The 14,514-nt window shown below is 43.2% G+C and overlaps 1 protein-coding gene across 8 annotated transcripts in view; it reads right to left on the bottom strand.

The window, feature by feature from the left end:
* Window positions 1-5,247: 5,247 nt before the first annotated feature.
* The window catches only part of clcn3 (chloride channel 3), a 38,306-nt gene continuing 29,039 nt past the window's right edge, over window positions 5,248-14,514 (bottom strand). For 4 of the 8 annotated variants that reach the window (XM_048236799.1, XM_048236803.1, XM_048236804.1 and 1 more), the window contains 5 exons: window positions 14,208-14,394; window positions 13,343-13,741; window positions 12,330-12,546; window positions 11,057-11,132; window positions 5,248-7,622 (listed from right to left, as the gene is read on the bottom strand). In XM_048236799.1, coding sequence (XP_048092756.1) covers window positions 7,443-7,622; window positions 11,057-11,132; window positions 12,330-12,546; window positions 13,343-13,741; window positions 14,208-14,394 — 1,059 coding nt within the window. In that variant the 3' untranslated portion in view covers window positions 5,248-7,442. Of the gene's footprint in view, window positions 7,623-10,240; window positions 10,290-11,056; window positions 11,133-12,329; window positions 12,547-13,342; window positions 13,742-14,207; window positions 14,395-14,514 lie in introns of all 8 variants that reach the window. The other 4 variants (XM_048236801.1, XM_048236805.1, XR_007192701.1 and 1 more) reach the window with 3 other exon arrangements.

Genomic DNA, 14,514 nt, shown 5'->3' with positions numbered 1-14,514 from the left:
ACTGGAAGCATCACCAGTTAACAGCCGAGGCTCATGGGTTGTTAGCTATCTTTTCTAGTTTTAGAATTTACTGGGATATTTTGTTGATGGCATCAGTTATGACTTTTTAGACGGAAGTCTCATTTGATCATTCAGGACTAGGAGTGGCGAATCATGGCAGTCAGAAACGGGGGGAATGGAGACCTGAGGAAGTTAGTGGTGGTCTGTTTTCTCTGGGAAATCTCCCCTACTACAGGAAGTAGAAAATGGACAGTTTTTTTTTTCCGCCTCTGTACCCTGGGAACACCCAGACAATAGTGCAATTGGGAGTGGGTCTGGAAAAGGTTAATTAACTAACGACTTCCAGCAGGGGCTTAACTAGCAGTGAAATTAAACTTAAATTGGTGCATTAAACTCTTACCAAATCATTTCAAAAGTGTAGCAATCTTGTAAACGATGGTTTTAAATGCAGTTTACTAAATTCCAAAGAACACTTCCATGCCGGATTAGCAATTGTATTTGTGTCCCAAATTTAGTAAAAGTTCGTACTGTATGTATATTCTCAGGCTACCGTCTGAGAAACTGGAATAAAATATTTAAATGAAAGGAAACATGAGGTTCTACATTAAAAAAAACTTTTTTTTAGTTATTTGTAACCTGTTGGTAGTCATCAGAGAAATATTTCTAGACTATGGTGGTAGGTTTGAGCAAGAGAATGGTCATTAGGCCTACAAAAAGAATTTTACTGAAGCACAAATTCAATTAACAGGATAACACATGGAAGAACCCAACTGACCCCAAGGTTAAACGTGAAGGTATCTTTGAGTAGGATCTTAGGACTACATGAAACCACATCTGGAACCTCTTCAGATGTTATGTTCCTTGAGAAACATCACTGCTGCACAGGCCCCCAAGGAGGGGTTCCCTGGAGACCATACTGTCATACTGAGTGGAACCTCAAAAGACCATACTGCTGCTTCCCCTTCTGGAGGAGCGGTCTCACTGCAGGGATTCACAATTGGAAGACTGCAGAGAGACCCTTCTAGCACCTTCAGAGAATGGGAAAAACAGGCTTAAGTTAAGAATGTATCTGCAGATTCTTGAGTGTATTCAGCGTTAGAGAATAGGCAAATAGTCAGAGAAAGGCTCATTGTAGAGAACACTCAAGAATATATTTTGTGTTAGACAAATGAGACATCATGAAAAGTTGAAAAGTGATATCTTTTAAAAAAAAAAAAGTGGGCTGCAAAACCACCAGATGATGAGAATATTTACACTGAATAAAGAAGTTCATTTGCTAAAAATGCATCAACATCAGATCATTATCCGCTGGAGAGACCAGCGCAGACAAAACCCAGTGCTTATAAATCTTGAATGAGTACATGGTAGTGTCCTCCGTAACCTGACCTGACACAGTGCTTACTATTGTTGGTCAGTGGAGTTGGGGAGAAAAAGGTGGTCATTTTCTCCTTCCTCAGGGCCTGTGAAACATTCACCAGAGTGACTAATGACCTTAATGCAGTCACATGAATATAGCTGCTTGTCTAAAGAATTAAAAAATATTATGAATCTGTGATGCGTGACATTATGGAGTCACATCCTTGATGTGTTTGTTGCTCAAGCAAAACAAGACTTGGCTACAAGTCTGAGGTCTATCGATCTTGAGTGAAATAGATTTTTTTATGACTTAAAGGTTGATACCTATACCTATAGGACACTTACTGTTATACACCTGCTGTTTGAATGCCATGATACAGCTCTACGTCCCCTCTCCTCCATTGCGGTCCTCTGATGAGTGTCTGCTGTGCCGACCATACGCTAATAAGAAGCCACAATCAAGGATCAAGTTGCCTGCTCTGCGTTCTTGTGGGGGTTTTGGGACTTTCAAAAAGTCTTTAAAGACTCATCTGTTCACCTTGCACTTAATTAATTATCTTACAAAGTTGTTTTTGTTAATATGAAACATTGATTGATTGATATTAATAATGTTGCTATTACTTTTATTATTATGCTTAATGTAGGCTTTTGAACTTAATTTTAAAAACTATTATTTTCAAGTAATGTGTTTATATACTGTAAGTTGCTTTGGACAACTTTGGCTCATCTGTTTGAAAATACCCATTTAATTTAGTGTCTCACCTCACAGCATGCTTTGCTTTTTAAACATACTAGAAACAGTATTGATGTTTGCTCTGTGACCCATCTCTTATACAAGAAGGGAATTTCTCATGTGTGGGGCAGTGGTAGTGTAGTGGTTAAGGATCTGGGCCTGAAAGTTGTGGCTTAATTCCTGGCTCCCACCGTAGTGCCCTTAGCCACTTAACTCCAAGTTGCTCTGGGGACAATGTATTCCCTTGTAATATATTGATGTGTAAGTCACTTTGGACAACAGTGTCTGCTAAATGAATAAATATAAATGTGTGATTAATGTGTCAACTTGTACACAAGTTTGACCTTAGGTGACCAGAGTAAAGCAGCAGCCAGAGTGTTTAAAGATTAACGCTGTTGTTATAAGTGGAAAATCAGCAACCAGACCTAGCCTTGTGATTTTTTAATTTTTAAAGGCAGAAACCAAATACTCTTATCCAACTTAAAGAAATATTTTTGCTTAAAGAACTGGTGCTGCAATAGCTCAAGTTCGCTTCCCAGGTAACCCACTCATCTGGGACCCGCATGAGCTTTACTTGGGTTAGATGGGCTTCAAATGGGCATGGGCTCAGTTGAAGCTGGGAGCCACATGGGCATCCCAAATGAATATATATCAATATGTACTGCATGGGTCCCAACTGGGTCCCAATCTCAAAAGAAAATACAAATTGTATCTTACAATGATCTACTGTATATAGCCTATGACATGTTATGCCTGCACTGAAAAAAAGGGGAAAGTCCGGACTGTCCCATTCATCAAACCATAATATTATTTTGCCACAGCAATTAATTTATTCAACATAATCATGTAAGGTCAATGTGAAGCACCCAAGTACTGTTCCAATGAGCCTTTGCAAGAACACTGATATAATCATACATCTCAGTATTGCCAAAAGTTTTCAAATGGGGTTTCTTACAGGGAGTTATGCTTAGATCAGTAGAACTTGGAGTGGTATCTTATGCTTTGAGATGAACTTGCTTTGTTGCCACCATGAGTGTGTTAGGTATTGGGTAGGCACAAAGTATCCATATCATGTGTTTCCCTTCACAATGAATGCTTCTGAATACGGTGGAACAACATTTTCATGGCAAGACCTTTCACAGAAATGTTCATGTCAAGACTTGATCTTCAAGTCTTTACTCTCAAAATTAGCGTCCATTAACATTGATGTTACAATGCTAAGTAAATTTGAATACCTACTCTCAGTGCATGCCTCCACCTGGGCAGATTACTGGCACTAGATGGGTCTAACCTGGGTTACCCATGTGGGCCCTACATGGAGCCCATGAAGGCCCCATCGTCAGCCAATCTGGGTTAACCTATGTAGGGCCACCATGGAAACCAAGGAAAAAATTAGCTGGGCACCACTTGTCAGCCCACAACCCCAGATGGGTGTTACCTGGGTTGTTGTATTTGAAACGCAGACCATCGCTTGCAACATCTGTTAAGGTCAGTAGGTTTCATTTTAGACTTAAAATAAGTGAAGAGCAATCTCTGAAGAGCACAAAATTAGGATTAGCTGTAGAACTAAATATAACTTAAGACTAAAGTTTATTGGTTGTCATCGGGATGCAGATCTAGAGTTCAATTGGGTGACAGCCGGAGGAAAGAAGCTTCGGGTGTGGAGAGACCTGCAGCGCCTCCCAGAAGGGAGTAGGGTGAATAGTCTGTGGTTGGGGTGAGAACAGCCTTTGATGATGCTGTGCGCCTTACGCAAGCATCGCTTGCCCTGGATGGCCTCAATGGTGGGAGTGAGGAACCGGTGATGCGTTGGGCAGTTTTCACCACCCTCTGCAGTGCTATCCGGTCGGAGGCAGAGCAGTTGCCATACCATACTGTCACACAGTTGGTGAGGATGCTCTCGATGGTGCAGCAGTAGAAGTTCTCCAGGATCTGAAAAGACAGGTGGACCTTCTTTAGTCTCCCCTGGAAGAATATTTCTTGATCAGGGTGCGATGTTAGGTGCTGGACCTCCTTCCTGTAGGCCATCTCATCATTGTTGCTGATGAGACCAATCACCATAGTGTCGTCTGCAAACTTGACAATGGTGTTAGAGCCATGTACAGGTTTGCAATCGTAGGTGACAAGGGAGTAAATAGGGCTCAGCACACATCCCTGTGGTATGCCAGTGTTCAAGGTGACTGTTGAGGAGGTGTGGTTATTTAACCTAATAGACTGAGGTCCGTTGGTTAGGAAGTCCAGAATGTTTAGTGTTTATTTTACAAAAAGTAAATAATAAGAATAGTAAAAAAAAAAAAAAGAAACACTAATAAATAGTAACAAACAAAATTGGTGCAGTTTGAATGACATTGGCAACAGAAGTGGACGGGGCATGTAGAAATGTCAAAGTAAGCCATTTATTTTCACCACTTACTGGGCTCAAAAACGTGAAGAATCTTACAGACACCTGTCTGTTTACTTTTTTTTCTTCTTGTTTACAGTGCCTATAAAAAGTATTCACCCCCCTTAAATACTTGCCCTTTTATAGATTTTATAAATGTTATCTTGGTCAATTTAATTTGGCCTTTTTTTACAATCATTTACAAAAAAAACACTCTCTGTCATAGTGAAAGCAGATATACAAGTAATTAAAAATATATAATCTAGAATAAAACAACAGTGCTGTCAGCATCTTAACCTTCCTTCTCTTCTGTGTTCCACATTCATTCACTCCAGCCGGCCTAAGTTTTCTAACTTCATACTGGACCAATTTTGTTCATGTTCCAATTTGAAAGTGAACATTTTAAACCAACATCTAGGGCCTAGGTTGAAAAATACCCCTTTAAGACTATATAGTGATATAAGAGTTCTACTCAAACACACTGCTGGACAAGTTTAGCTGGATACTTGACAGTAGTCTCACTATGAATTATTAAATCTTAACTATGCAACTACCATCAAGTTTATGACGTCACAGTCACTGTGTATCACAAATGACAAGGCGTGTAAAAAGCAGGAACAGTCTGAAAATGTTTCTCAACATTAATATGCCAGATCTGCCCAGGGTTCTGACAGTGGTCCAAAAACGTCTTGCTATCTGGGAAGTTGTAAAAGTGTTTTCTCCCCCCTGTGATTTGCAAGGTGAAAAGTAATGACAAGACTCTTAGAAAGCTGTTGCATACACTTAATTTAAAACAATTTAATCTTTACATATTTTGCTTTAAATGTACAATCCACCTTTCAATCGTACGTAATCATACGTAAAATTCTTCATACAGTACTGTACAACTCTAGCACTAATATAAATAAAAAAAAAAAAACAAACAAAAAAAAAACACTGAGATCGATTTAAAGAAATAAGATGGTTTGGACAGCAGTACAGTCACTGTAGAGGACAAAGATGCCTGAACTGCTCCTCCTGCTCTGTGGCGAGCAAAGGCCCGACGCATGACACTCTGGACAACCACAAGGACAGATCACATTCTTCGCAAGCCTGATGTTGGCTCGCACACTTGGACTATTTCTCTCAGGGTAGCAGAGTTAAGAAAACAAAAAATGGACATGGGTAAACTTCGAGGTTTTTTTTTTTTTTAGTGCAGTCCCTCGCAGCTTTTATAGGCCTTTTATCTTCAAGTCAACGCTCATTTACGCGAGTTATATGCGAAATTTTGCCAACAAGATGAAAACTTTTTAAGCAAGCAAATTTAATTGCACTTCTCTTGTGAGCCATGTTACTTGTAGCTTGCCTTAGGCAATAGCAACTTGAAGAATGATGTTAGTGGGGCTGCTGGAGTCCAGTTAAATGAAAATTAAGAGAAAGCAACTGAGGTAAGACACTTTCTTGTACTGATTTTACTGACAGAAAAACAAAACCATCAAGAGCGAGATGAAAAGAAAGGTCTGTAGCTTAACTCGGCATGATAATCCACGCTGTACCATCCTTTTAAAATGTCACGTTTGCTTATGTAGAACATTTATCTTCTAAGCCGAAAAGTGGAGTTACTTGGTAATATACAATACGTCTAAAAGTAGTAGCAACAATAGTAGTCTGAACAGAAAAAAAAAAAAAAAAAAAAAAAAGATTTATTTTCACCCAGTAACAAAGAACACAGAATTCCAGGTACTTTTTGTTAGTCAATCCAAAAGGACGACCAAGAAGGATGGGACTGGGGGGTCCCACACGTCCTGGCAGTTACCACCCTCCTGACAAGCGTTCAGAGGCTCAGCACAGGCGCGCGTGCGTGCACACACACACACACACACACACACACACACACACACACACACACACACACACACACACACTCACACACACTCACACACACACACACACACACTCACACTCACTCGAGCAGCAACGTCCAGCAGCTCCTCATAGTTGAACATTTGATTTGTATGTTTGTTCATATTTTACATTAATTACTCAATCGCCACACCACACCGCTGCGAACCAAAACACATAGTGAGAAATGTTGACACCTTTCAGTCTTGCACACAAAACGTACAAGAGGCTACCCACATGCATGCACATTCGCAGTCATTCTCCATTGTACCCAAACTCACACATTCATGCAAACACAACTCTCTCTCTCACACACACACACACAAACGCACACACACTTTAAAGCTGTTGAGCTTTTGATTACTTCTGTAAAGGTGCAAGAAAGCCAAACGGTTCACATACCAGCTTGTCTGGAATGTTGGGTGCATTTTTAGACACACACACGCAGGCACACGCAGACTTTACAGGTAAACATAGTTGGATCGTAAAAGTTGGACAAGGGTTGCAGTAGCTCCTCTCCTCTGGGCGTTTCATCTCAACCTTTTTGTCTATCCCAGGCACCTTTAACGAGACAGGTCAAAGGTCACAAATCAAAAGGTCAATCAACATGGGTGGTGGGACGGGAGGAGCAAGGGTGCATGACCTGTGTGTTTGTTGGTGAGTGTCTGTCTGTCTGTGTGTGTATGTGTGAGAGAAAGTGAGTGTGTGTGTGTCAGTGGTTTGTGGGTGTAGACAGGTATAGTAGTGCCAAAAATGTGTGTGTGTGTGTGTGTGTGTGGTTTGATTTAGACACTGATTCTTCTGTGAAACACAATTCACAGTTCACCATCTCTTCCACCCTGACAAGTCTGTGTGCTGGATTGTGCATTTCCAGTCCCCACCAGCAGAGGGCACCGATAAGACACCAGCCCCATCAAGTCAACGTGTGTGTGTGTGTGTGTGTGTGTGTGTGTGTGTGTGTGTGTGTGTGTGTGTGTGTGTGTGTGTGTGTGTGTGTGTGTGTGTGTGTGTGTGTGTGTGTGTGTGTGTAAAGAACAGTGTGATATCTGTGTGTGGACAGTGGTGGTGTTTGGTAGCAGGGGGGACGTGTGGTCAGAGGGACGTGCTGTCCAGTAGGCGGACTTCCTCTTCAGTCTCTTCCTCTTCCTCCTCCGGCTTGGTGCAGCTGATGAAGGACGGGACTAGTTGAACATTATGGTATCGGGATCTTGGTCGGCCATCTGGGCCATGTGGCGGAGGATATCTTTTTTTGTGACGATGCCGAGGAGACGCCTGGAGAGAGGGACAGAGAAACAGAGAGAGAGGAGAGGGAGGGAGGGAGGGAGGGAGAGAGAGGGTTGATGTGAGAGAAACGGGGAGAAAGAGATAGGGAAAAAGGGAGAGAGAGAGTGAGGGAGGAGGAAAGAGAGTGTGCGTCAGTTTATTTTGCATTGGAAAGATAAGGCTGTTGCTGCAGGAGTCTGGCATCATGTTTCTGCTAGCAGGTGCAGGATTGCAACATTGGCTGGCGTTTGCTTTGAAATCAATTTGTTTACTCTTTTGATTTGTTTTGTTTTTGTTTATCTATGCGAGACCACAGGATGTGGCCACAGCGTCCAGCGGCCATAGCGGCGCGCCAGTGAGTGTTAATTGGGGTCGCAATAATCTCCCCCCGCCGCACTGAATCACCATCTGCGGAGGATAATAACAGAGTGCCAACTGCATCCGTGTACCAGCGCACAGGCGTAAACTCAATTAGCCTTTTACGCCCAGAAACTCTGCACTCCTGCCACCACAAGCATGAGTCTCCCTGCAAACCGAGGAGAGAGAGGAGGGCTGTGGAAGACTTGGAGAGCAGTGGGAGAGTGAGAGAAGAAATACAAAGAAAGAGAGGAGTGTTTGTGTGTGTGTGTGTGTGTGTGTGTGTGTGTGTGTGTGTGTGTGTGTGTGTGTGTGTGTGTGTGTGTGTGTGTGTGCTTGTGTGTTGGGAGTGATTCTCATATGATGGCAAAAGACTGAGAAGCTGGAACAGGTGCAGCAGATATGAGTGGTGAAATCACACACATACACACACACAGACACCTGCGCGCGCACACACACACGCACGCACGCATGCATGGCAGTTGACTTTAGTTTCTTACCACACACACACACACAACCATGTTGCTGTGAACCAAAGCCATTTTGTTCACCTAAAACTAGGATTAGGTTTCCATGAAAGCTCAAGAGCACATTTGACTCTTCCATGAAATGGACCTGGTGACCATGGACAATGGACCAACCAGATAGTTGTTTACAATAGACATGGCCGACTCATTTTGGCATTTTTGGAAACAAATGAACATTTCTGATTTAACCAAATTAAGACATTGAAACGTGTGTGTGTGTGTGTGTGTGTGTGTGTGTGTGCTCTGGAGTTCAAACATGAAAAGCTATGTGGTGGTACTGACACCTGGTGAAGTAGACCCAGACACAGGCTGACTAAAGAGCCGATCCGGTTCTAGAGCCAGCAAATGTAGGGGTGAAACGTCTGAACACAGAAGTGGAACGGGATTTTAGCCTTACACCTATGATAAATGTGTGTAAGTATGTGTGTGGCCATATGTCACAGAGAGAGTGTGAAGGACAACGAGGCCCCCTAGTGGAAGTGGGGGAGTGTACATGTTTGAGATGGAAGTATGTGTGAGTGAGTGAGAATATGCTTGAATATTTGACTGCAAAATTGTCATAAGAAGTGACAATTTATGTGAACATTTGACCAGACATTTAAGTACAGATAACTTGGTGAGCATGTGTGCCAGACCTATCAAAAGCTTCGATTTCATTTGCCACGTCCCTGACAACACGATTAAATATTTATGTGTGTGTGTGTGTGTGTGTGTGTGTGTGTGTGTGTGTGTACATCTGTGTGTGTGTGTGGTTTTAGGTATATACTACATACTACTATCACTAAGTATGGAGGGGTTAGAATAGTGGTTCCCAAAGTGTGGGGCAACCCATGCGGAGGCACAACAAGGGGCTTGAGAGCTAAAACACAGAAGAAGAACCCTAACCAACCAACTACTGCATAGGAGCCTGTACTCAACCTATTATATGGTCAGGGCTGACCGTTCAGCCCATATGTTAGAAGGGATGGTATCAATACAGCGGTCAATCCATAGCCAATCATAACCAAATAAAATAATAAGAAAAACATTTAACTGATAAAATATTCAAGTTGACTGATAATGAACAATTTTCAACTCTATAAACAATTCTTAAGCTGCTATGACACAGCAGGATTTTATTATTTAATCAAAAAATGTAATACTTTCTTTTAAATATTAAAAACAAGCTATATGGGCATCTCAAATACTCTGCATCATAGTTTTTGGGGAGGCGGGATATTGTTTTTGTTATTGTGAAAGCGGGGGCCTGCCATAAGACGTTTGGGAACCACTGGGTTAGAAGCACACGCTAATGCAGGAGGCATGAAACGTTGGTGAATCGTGACAGACCAATTCAGATCAGAGAAGAGACAAAGGGCACAGGGAGAGGGGAGTCATAGGAGAGTGGGTGTGCATGTCTGTGTGTGTGTCTGAGGCTTTGGGTGTGAGACGTGGGGTCTCAGGGCTTCTTACTATCCAATGCTATGTTTTGTTTTGCTCCCCTGCACCACTACAGCTAGTGCTCACTCTCACACACACACACACACACACACACCACCACCACCATCACCACGGAAACAGCACTCCACATCAATCACTCGGTAATGGTTGTAAAGGCAAGTAGGGTGATGAGTCTACGGGAGATGGGGTTTCTTTTTTTGGATCAATAAGTAAACATAATAACAACAACAACAACAACAATGTCAGAGAGGTTGCTGCTGCTGCTGCTACTACTACAACTAATAAACACGATGGGTTACTCGCCGATTCTGCACGGGCCGCGCTATTCGTGGGGGAATCAGTGGTCATCGATCTGTAGCCCACCAGACGAAGGCCCAAGGAACGAGACGGAACGAGGGATTTAAATAAAAAACAACAACAAGAAAACAAGGATAAACAAAAAGAGGAAGTGAGTAAATTGGGATTAATGTTGTTTGGCAAGTGTTGGGTATTGGGAAGCTAAACACATACTAAACATGCTAACCATAGTCTAAAGCGAACTTAAATACTTTTAAGTTTCTTGTCTATATCTTCTAAGTGCATTCTCACATTATCATATCACACCAAATGTTTTAATAGAGAGCTTAACTGAAAACAAGAGAATTACAAATAGCCTACTGTTACTGGAGGCTAAATCATGCTATGCTACAGGGTCAGGTCTAGCTAAGATTGAGGATTACTGAGAGTGTTTTTTAAGTTCTGATATGGACATCACTGATTTGATACTGTGCTAAAATGAGCCAAAAATAATGACTGAAAGTTCCCAGAAACACCCAAGTGTTTAAGACCCAAGACCATCAACACAAAAGAACTCTGAAACAATCCCATAGTGTAAAAGTGATTGCCCTTGTAACGTCCCCATAGTAACAATGCACCCTCCTCTCAAGCCAATTGGCTGATGTGGTCCTGGTGGGTGGGGAACTGCCAATCATATCATATTCATCAATTTACGTGGGGTTTATTTTTACATCCTGTAATTTGAAACTTCACTCAAGTTTCATGCTTCCCATCTAAGAGGAGGAGGAGGAGTCTACTAGGCAGTGTGGGTGGAGTGAGTCTGAGGGGGGCGGGGCTAGTCACCAAGGGCTCCACTCGATGCTTGAGCTCTTCCAGGTGCTCTAAAATATTCTTCTTAGTGATGACTCCCAACACAATCCTGCAACACACACCACCGACACACACACAGGCTGAACAAACACAACAAACAAAAAACGAAAACAACGCAAAGACAACTTCAAAACATAACACAAAGCAAAGGAAGAAGACTGTAAAACTGCAGACATAAGGAGAGAACAACAATAACAACAAAAACATAACAAACACAATTTAACGCAAATTGAATTGTAAATTAAATGAGAATTAAATTACAGAATGAAATCATAGTTAACTAAAACGTAAAAATTGAAAACATCTGCCAGTGCTGCTAGGTATTTGGATGAGGGAAAGGGAAATCCTGTAAAGCAAACTGACAAATTAATACGACGGAACGGAAATCGGCTGAATGGTCTCATCAAAAATGGCAACGTGGAGATGATCTTATAATGGATACCACTCGAAGTGATGGATGCAAGAGAGTGGCTAAAGTTCTTTTGCTAAAGTTGGTCTTTGTGGAAAAGAAAACTTCTCCATCCTTTATTTTCATTGGATTCTTACTTTGACAAATATTTACACATTTTAGCTTCAACTCAGAATTAACATCTGGTAATCTATTAAATTAAAATTAATATATTAACAATCTGTCCTTTTCTTTTTACCTTTCCTTATTTATTTTCAATCCGCTCCGTCTTATCTTTTTTGGATGATTATGGCCCGATTCGAGAATGGGAAACAAGGTAGAGATCAATCAAGTTTCTGTGATGGGATGCGTTGTGTGATAGGCAGGTGCTTTAGGAATGCAGCCAGTAGCCAGAGCTACGTGTCACCTGAGAACCCTCATCAATCCCACAATGCTTAGCATGCAAGAGCCATGCAGCAGCATCAGCATGAGCAGAGCGCGATGTGTGTGTGTGTGCCTGCGTGCGTGTGTGTGTGTGTGTGTGTGTGTGTGTGTAAAAGAGAGAGTCCGAGAGAGTATCCTGTGTACATCAATGCACTTAACAGCACCAGACACAGGTGCACGCGGACAGCAACACCACAACACAGCAAGATGACGACGGAACAGAGGGAGAGACAGGAAGAGAGAGAGAGAGAGTTCCAAGACTCCTCTTTTTTCCATCCATTAATCTCCACCCTTTAAAAAGAACCCCCTTTTACTCTCCGTTAACTCTTTAATTCCCTTGTTCTCCATCTTCCATAGCCCAGCCCCCACCCACCCACCCACTCTTCCCCGTCTCACGTGGCCAGCACAGCTCACCCGTTGTGGGTCACCAGACACTGGCGCAGACCCAGCTTGCGGAAGATGTCCACCACGATCTCCATGGGTGTGTGGTCGGTAACCGTGAAGGGGCTCATGTCCAGGATGGAGCGCAGCTTGAGGGGCCGAGGGCTGTCGGCGGGCAGCGTCGGGGCATGCTGGGTAAAATAGACCCGCGAGTTCAGCAGGATGCCCTCCTGCTTGCGCCGGGCGTTTTCTGAGCGAGAAAAAAAGGCAGAGGAGGAGAAAGGGCTCAGTAACTAATTTAGTTAACACTTTATTTGCATAGTCTGTCTACAGAGTGTCTACAGATGGTTTGTTAAAATTCATGTTCAGTCTTCCAAATTGCTACTCAAAAATTAGTGTACATCACCTTCACCTAACCATTAACTGTTGTCAACAGATATAATACGAGCATTTGTAGACAGCGTGACCATGCACAGATCACAATCACAGATTCATCTTCTCCTCTGGCAGAGGCAGTTAGGGGAACTTGGCGAAGGGTTTATCGCTTTAATTGCATCACATTGATTAATTTAACTGACAACTTTAATGAAGGCAAATAACATTTCAGATCATTAGTCCTAGTGTGCTCTTGGCAGGAATTCAATCCTCAACCTTAGGAATGTTAACATCATGTTGGCAGTACATATTCAGCTACAGGAACATTTGTTATTTGAGAATAAATTCATCATCATCATCATCATCATCACCACCTCCACCCCTCCTTCACTCAAGGTTAGGAAGCACACTTCATTATTCCATTCTGGTATGATGTAACTTCTTGAAAAAAAAAATGTAACCAGAGAGGTTCCACACTAATTCTAGATATCCATTTCTTTATCCACTACTCTCATCTATGGCTCCGAAGAAGAAGTTTGATCTATTAATCTATTCTACTGTGTGTGTCTGCAAACAATATAAGGATGCCTGGATCTGAATAAAAACTGGAGACACACAACAGTTGCTTGGACTCTCTCTTGGACTCTGTCCCCTTCGCAGCGTCCACTCACCGATGGCGATGGTGATGTCCCTGCGGAGGGCGAAGCCCACCAGCCGCTGCGACTCCTTGGAGACAATGACGGGGAAGCCGTTGTAGCTGGTCTGGGTGATGATGGCCTGCAGCTCGGCCAGCGTCAGGTCGTCCTGCGTGAGCACGGCCAGCGGCGGGTCCGAGCGACGCGGCCGCATCACGTCTCGTGCCAGCGTGGTGTGCGTGAACTCCTCCTTGGCGTCCAGGAACGGGTAGCCGTTGAGGCGGATGTGCGCCTCGTAGATGCCCTCGCGCCCAAACGCGTCGCCCACCCACTTGCTGGTCATGACGGCGGCCATGAGGGGCACGATGTACTCCAGGCCGCCCGTCAGCTCGAACACGATGACCACCAGCGACACGGTCATGCGCGTCACGCCACCTGGAGGGGACCACACAATTAAATTTGCCGAAAGCCAGAGTGTTGACTGCTATAAACCGAGCTAGATACGTGTAACCCGCCAACAGAGATGTCGCTGTTTGCTAAAGCTACAGTGTTTAGGCTTACAGTATTAACTTCATCTGTAGGTTAATACATTATACATTTATGGAAAGGAGAATTTGTACTGCTACCACAAACAGAAGCAGAGATTTGGGTGGCATCCATACAGAAAATACCAACAAAATAAATAAATTCCCTCACAGACACACACACACACACACACAGACACACACACACAGCTGTCAATCATACCTTGTACTCATCAAGGTACATACAAACACATACACACATCTGGAAGACATACCTTGTGCTCACCAAGGTACATACGGACACATGGTAGTCATCTATGCACACAGCGCACACACACACACACACACCCATCAGAGAAGGTTCCCATCAGACTCACCGAGGCAGGCGGCGGCCCCCACCATGGCGTAGAGGCCAGGCGTGATGCAGTCGGCACCCACCTCACACCACTCCTTAAACAGGAACCAGTCGTGGTGGTAGTACGCCAGCTGTTCCATCACGATGCCCACGATGCGCCCCGCGATCGCCCCGATCGCCATGCTGGGGATGAACAGACCTGACGGCACCTGAGAAAGGAAGGAGGAGAAGAAAAGAAAATGGACAGAGCAAAGGAAAGAAAAGTAAACAGGGAGAGGGGGGGGCATTAAGGAGAGGAAAGAATGAGATAGATGTGATGAGAAAATACA

Source organism: Alosa alosa, chromosome 24 (genome assembly GCF_017589495.1).
Source record: "Alosa alosa isolate M-15738 ecotype Scorff River chromosome 24, AALO_Geno_1.1, whole genome shotgun sequence".
NCBI classification, from domain to species: domain Eukaryota; kingdom Metazoa; phylum Chordata; class Actinopteri; order Clupeiformes; family Clupeidae; genus Alosa; species Alosa alosa.
This window is presented reverse-complemented; position numbering and strand designations above follow the sequence as displayed.